This window comes from Galeopterus variegatus, unplaced genomic scaffold (assembly GCF_000696425.1).
Source record: "Galeopterus variegatus unplaced genomic scaffold, G_variegatus-3.0.2 Scaffold848, whole genome shotgun sequence".
Lineage (NCBI taxonomy): Eukaryota > Metazoa > Chordata > Mammalia > Dermoptera > Cynocephalidae > Galeopterus > Galeopterus variegatus.
In genome coordinates this window covers 292911-299302 of record NW_007726959.1, presented here as the reverse complement: position 1 = coordinate 299302, position 6392 = coordinate 292911, and the positions used below count along the sequence as shown (strand labels likewise).

At 48.6% G+C, this 6392-nt stretch overlaps 1 protein-coding gene and 1 pseudogene across 2 annotated transcripts in view; one reads left to right on the top strand and one right to left on the bottom strand.

The window, feature by feature from the left end:
* Positions 1 to 6392, bottom strand: part of ADPRHL1 (ADP-ribosylhydrolase like 1) — a 31588-nt gene that overhangs the window by 11860 nt on the left and 13336 nt on the right. For both annotated transcript variants that reach the window (XM_008572925.1, XM_008572926.1), the window contains one exon: positions 1272 to 1397. In XM_008572925.1, coding sequence (XP_008571147.1) covers positions 1272 to 1397 — 126 coding nt within the window. The remainder of the gene's footprint in view (positions 1 to 1271; positions 1398 to 6392) is intronic.
* The window catches only part of LOC103590641, an 8071-nt pseudogene continuing 4112 nt past the window's right edge, over positions 2434 to 6392 (top strand).

The following is a 6392-nucleotide window of genomic DNA, read 5'->3' as shown; positions in this document are numbered from 1 at the left end:
TAGAAATTTAAATTCCCATCCCAGATTCTCGTACCCATTACGTTGTTTTCAAATGCCTGACTTTTTCAGGTTTGAAGGTTTTCAATTTTTAATTCACTTTTAGTTAAAGCAGTTAGTTAGCAGGTGTCCAGCATTTCCTCCTTTCCATCTATCTAAGATTTGGCTCTGGTTGGATTACATGCCTTCCCTCTTAAATTTTAAAGATTTTACAAATTTATTTGTGAAGTTCCTGCCTCAGGCCACCCGTCACCAGCCTGCCGAACTCTTCAGTCTCCACCCACGCTCAGTAGAACAGCTCCCAGCAAACGCTGCCCTGGCTGATCGAGTGCCACTGCTCACAGCAGCCACCACCTGCGCACGAGGTGCTTTCTAGGAGAGAATGGGGTGGTTTTCTCCCCCACGATGAGTGACATTACTTGAAACAGACATTGCAAGGTGACCTTGAAAGAGAGCAGTTGCCGGGGCTTTGGACCATGTGGGGTCCAGGCGGTGCACACCACGTGCCTTGCGTGATCCACAGGCTGAGTGCAGGTGAAGGGTTTTGAGTTGGTTTTTCTTTCTTAAAATAAGGAGCTCATAGCCCCCTCCTCACGGCTGATGCCCACATGTGCTGGGGCCTCCCTAAGGACGGTTTCCTTCTTTAGGACGGACCGTGGGGGTGAGGAAATCCCAGGAGCAGCAGGGTCCACGGGGAAGCCTGTGCTAAGTAGTCATTCGGTGTCTGCCTCATTTCATCCACACACAACCCACCCAATGGCGTGGCTACCATCGTCCCAATCACCCCTACCATACAGGGGAGGAGACAGGCGGGGTGAGCCACTCGCCCCAGCTCCTGTAGCCGGTGGGTGGTGCAGCAGGCCCGAGCCCGGCACCCTGGGTGCAGCACACGGCAGGAGACACCACGTGACCGCTGGACCCGATTAGAGCCCTGACCTGGCCTCAGCGAGATGACCAGTGCTTTTCTTTCCTTCTGTCCCGATATGAACCATATGGTAACCAGTGAGGACTCTTTCCTTGTACAGTTTCTTTCACATCACACACATAGCTGCCAACCCCATGACAGGTGAAAATAGACCTTAAGCAAAGTTGAAGATTAAAAATATCCCAGCTCCCCAACAAATAAGCAAACTCAGAACTCTATGTGTGTGCACAAGATTTCGGATTAAGTACACAGCAGGCACCTGGCAAACACTATCGGCTTCCCTTACGCTTGGGAAGAGGCGCAGACGCCGCGAGCTCACAGGCCCTGCACCTGCCCGGGCCAGCGTTACCTGTGGGGTGGTTGTGGGTCATTCTTCCGCACTCGACGCTGACCTCGATGAGGGTCTCCAGCCGCTCCGGCTTCCAGTAGCGCATGCCAATGCACATTGCTTTAGTGGCAGCTCCAAATCCTGAACCTATGTGAAAAATGAAACACCTGGATTTAGACTTTTGCTCCACTAATTCCACCTTTGGCAATCTAGCTTTCATAAAGTATTTTATTTTTTAAAGAAACACATTCTTATTTTTTGTTTTTATCTTTATTTTGGCAGCTGGCTGATATGGGGATCTGAGCCTTAGACCTTGGTGTTATAACACCGAGCTCGCACCAACTGAGCTAACCAGCCAGCCATAAGTAATTTTAAAGGCACGAATATGTACATAATAACACATTTATCAAAGTGTCACTTAAGTGAGAGAACAGCAGCAAACTGCCCAAATGTGTGACGACAGAAAAGAGATCAGAGAAACCAAGTTGCATACGTACGTTGGAATGTTATCCAGTCATTAAAAGCAGAAATTTGGATGGCCTGGGGAAATTCTTATAATATGTTCCTTCTTGGGGACAGCATAGAAGACAGAGTTGTACACACGGTATGCTTTCCATTCTGTACGCATGTTTTCTATTTTTAAAAACAGCTTCACTGAGTTATAATCGACATACGATAAACTGCACACAACTTAAAACATGCGCGTGGATAACTTGTGACACGCACAGCCTCTCCACGCGACCCGTTCCCAGACACACAGTGACCGCGCCTCCCCCGTGCTCCCCCGTGCTCCCCCGTGCCTCTGCGACGCCATCTTCCTGCCTCCACCAGCGACCACTCATCTGACTCTAGACTGGTCTGCCCTTCCTAGAGCTCTGCAGAAATGGAATCACACACAACGTTTTTGTTTGTTTGTTTGTTTGGCTAGACTTCTGTCACTCAGCATGTCTTTTCTCTTGGGTGAATAACTAGTACCAGAGTGTCCAGATCACATGGTGTTGAATGTTTAACTTTTTAAGAAACTGCCAAACCAGTTTCTGAAGTGGCTGTGCCATTCTGTGTCCCGACCGGTGGCTCCTCACGGGCTTGCAGCATTGCTGTGGTCGTCTTCTCAACCGTGGCCACTCCATCGGGCACGCGGTGGCACCTCACTGTGGCTTCACTTGCACTTTTCTAGTAACAGATGACGTCCAGCATGTTTCTGTGCTTATTTGCCATCACATGTCTTCTTTGGCTGTGGCTGTTGAAATCTGCTGCCCACTCTTGTACTGGGTTGCTTATCTTCTTGTTACGGTGTGAGAGTTCTGCACACATTGTGGACGTGGGTCCTTTGTCAGACGTCTGCTCGCAAACGTTGCCGCCTGCCCGTGCCAGCCCTTTCTCCCTTCAACAGCGTCTTCTGCAGAGCGGAAGGAGGCATTTGCAGGGGGCTCCTCTGCAGTTCTCCGGAAGAGCTGCAAACAGGTGACGTTATCTCCTCCCTACGTGTCTGGTGGAATTCCCCAGGGAAGCCACCCGGACCTGGGGTTTTCTTGGTAACTTCCTCCACAAGGAATAAATGCTATTTAGATGACCTGTTTCCTCAAGTGACTTTGGTAGTTTGTGTCTTTCAAGGAATTTGTTCATTTCGTCTAAGTGCTTAAGTTTGCTCGCATACAACTGTTAATAACATTCCCCTATTTTCCTTTTAATTTCTGCAGAATCTGTAGTGATCTTACCTCTCTCTCGTCAGCACTGGTGATTTGTGTCCCCTTTTTTTCCTGGTCAGTCTAGCTAGAGGATTATTACTTTTTCTGATATTCTTAAAGAACTGTCTTTGGTTCTGTTGGCTTTTCTCTGTTGTCTCTGTTTTCGGTCATTGATTTCCACTTAGATCTTCATGATTTCCTGTCTTCTGCCTTCTTTGAGTTTAATTTGCCCTTATTTTTCCAGTTTCTTAAGGTGAAAACTGAAGTCACCACCTTGGGGACTTCCTGTTGAAGTCTCCGCCTAGAGTTACACATCTGTCTCTCTGTGCAGCATGACCAGTTCTTGCTTCACATGCTCTGAAGGTCTTTTATCAGGTGCATAAACACTTAGGTGTGTTATGGCTTCCTGGTGAACTGACCCATTCATCGTGATGAACCTGCTTCTTTATCACTGGCAATATTCTTTGTTCCAAAATTGACTGTTTGTCATGAATATAGTCAGTTACTGTTGGTGGTAAATCTTTTCCCATCGTTTTACTTTTAATCTGTCTGTGTCTTTATACTGAAAGTGCATTTCTTGTGAAAGCATATGGCTGGGACTTGCTTCTCGGTCCGAGCTGACGAGCTCTGCCTGTTGTCTGGGCTCTGCAGACCTGTCGCATCTGATGTCATCTGCATGCTGGGTTCCATTTGTCCGATCTGCTGTTTGCGTCCTTTCCGTCCTTTCTCCCTTGTTTGGATTGGATTTTATTTATTTATTTTTTTTAAAGATGACCGGTAAGGGGATCTCAACCCTTGACTTGGTGTTGTCAGCACCACGCTCAGCCAGTGAGCAAACCGGCCATCCCTATATAGGATCCGAACCCGCGGCCTTGGTGTTATCAGCACCGCACTCTACCGAGTGAGCCACAGGCCGGTCCTGGATTGGATTTTTTAAGTGATTGAATTTTCGCTCTTTTGTCGGCTTACTGGTTGTAACTGTTTTGTCATTTTAGTGGCTGCTGTGGGCTTTGCAGTGCCACTCGCAGTGCCTCTCTAACTCGCAGGCCATCTCGCGTGACCCCGTGCCCCCCCCACGAGCTGCGAGACCTCCCGACGGCACATGTGGCCCCAGACTCTACGCTAGTGTCATCGTACACTTACGCACCACGCCTGCTTTACACACCATCGGCACACACGGTTATCTTTTCCAGAGATGGAGGTAACGAGTCAGAGCCTCACGCACACACCACGCGGCGCTGCTCTGCGAAAACCCGCATTGGCCTTTGGCCTTGACTTCCGTCCGCCCGAGTGACTTCCACTCGCTTTCTGCAGTGTGACCCGGCTGGTGTCGTCTCCCGGCGCCCCGCTCACCCGGCGACAGAGGGCCGCGTGTCTCCGCAAGCGCTCTGTGGTCTCTGTCCGGCTGCTTCTGAGGTTCCTCTTTACAGCCAGTTTTGAGCCATTTGGTTGTCACCTCGTGGCCCCTGTGCCTGGGAGTCATTGAGTTTCTTTGTCATGTGTGAGTTCACAGTTGTCATCAAATATGGAAACATTCTGGCGATGACATTTTGTTGCTCTTCCTATTCTCCATGTGGGGCACTCCAGACACGGGCATATTAGGTTGCTTTACAGTGTCCCGTAGATTCCCGGTGCTCTTTTCCTATTTCGGATTCTTTTTTCTCTGTGTGTCCCAGTTTGGAGGAGAGTTTCCACTGCTGTGCCTCGAGTTCACTCATCTTTTATTTGATGTGTCTAATCTGCTATTAATCTCGGCCAACGACTTTTAAACTCAGACCTCAGTTCCTTTTTCTAGAGATGTGACCCGGCTGGTGTCGTCTCCCGGCGCCCCGCTCAGCCCGCTTTCATAGCTTCCACGTTTGAGTGTGTGGAACGCCTCCTCTTCCGTCCCTGTCGCTAATGTCTGTGTCAGGTCTCTTCAGTTTTGACCTCTCGGTTTTCCTCTTCATTCTGGACGGTGCTGTCCTGACTTTTGCATGCTCAGTAACTTATGATCGAATGCCAGACTCAGAATTCTACCTGTTGAGTCCTGGACATTTTTGTATTCCTGCAAATGTTTTTGAGCTTTGCTCTGGGATGCAGTTAATTTACTTGGAAACAGTTTGATCTTTTTGAGCCTTGCTCTGTGAGGACCACAACGGCGTTTGGCAGCTGTTCATTCCCCACTCATGTGACAAGTCCTTGTGAACACTCTAGCTGGTGCCCTGTGAGTTGCAGGCTTACGGTCTGGCTGGTGAGAACAGCCAGCCCCTGGTGCTGTGCGCGTGGGCACTGGGCGTGTTCCTGTGGTCCTCTCTCCTGGTTCCTTCCACAGCCTTGGTGGTCCCCTCACAGGCACGAGCTGACCACTGCTCTGCAGGTACCCAAGACACCCCCAGCAGGTCCGTGTTCTCTCTCCGCTCTGGGACTGTCCTGTGAACTCCACCTGCCTGGGTCTCCCTCGACTCCCAGCTCTGTCCCCTCAACCGAGTGGCCTCACTGGGCTCATTGGACTCTGCCTTGGTTTCCCTTCTCTGCCCCATGGCTTGGAAATTCTCTCAGGGTGGGTGAGTGGATGCAATTGTGTGGCTCATCTTTCCTGTTTTCTGTCTCTTGAGGATAATTCTCATTTGTTGCCTGACATCCAGTGTCTTAAAAACGAGCATTTCACATACTTTGTCTGGTTCTCTTTGGTTGTTTCAGACATGAGGGTAAATCCAGTCCTCGTCACTCCATGTTCTCAAAAGTGGGAGTAGATTTATACGCTCATACTGCTGTGGGTTGATGTTCCCCTCAAACTCACTGAAGCTTAAACCGTGTCCACCAAAGTTCCAGGTATTGGAAACATGGCCCCCACTGTGACAGTGTGATAGGGAGGGCTACTGCAATGAGTGAAAGGTGGGGACTCGAAAGGGTGATCAGATTGCAGGACCATGCCATAGTCAATGGATCAATAGCGGTGGTTGTTGACATGGTTCTGAGGGCTTTAGGAGAGCACGTGAGGGTCTCTCTCTGCTTCTGCCGTCTTGCGATGTGACACCCTGTGCCGCTGAAGCCACCACCAAAGAAGTCCCTCACCAGCTGTGTTCCCTGGACTTTGGATTCCCTGGCCTCTGAAACTATAAGCAATAAATTGGGTTTTCTTATAAATCACCCAGTTCCAGGTATTTTGTTATAAGCAACAGAAACAGACTAATACACATACATAGCATATGTATGGAAAAATGACTGGAAGAACATAGCAAGAGGCTCACAGCAATTATGCCTGGGTGCTTTTATGGGTAATCTGTATCTCCTTTCCTCACTTCCATATTTTCTAAATTTTCTAGAATAAATACATAATATTCTTATAATTACAATAATGCTGTTTTAGAAAGCACTCTTTTAGCAAAAAAAGCTATGATCATCTATTTCTCTCTCATTAGCCCACAAACTCAAAAAAATCCTATCTCTGAATTTGAGATGTACTTTAATA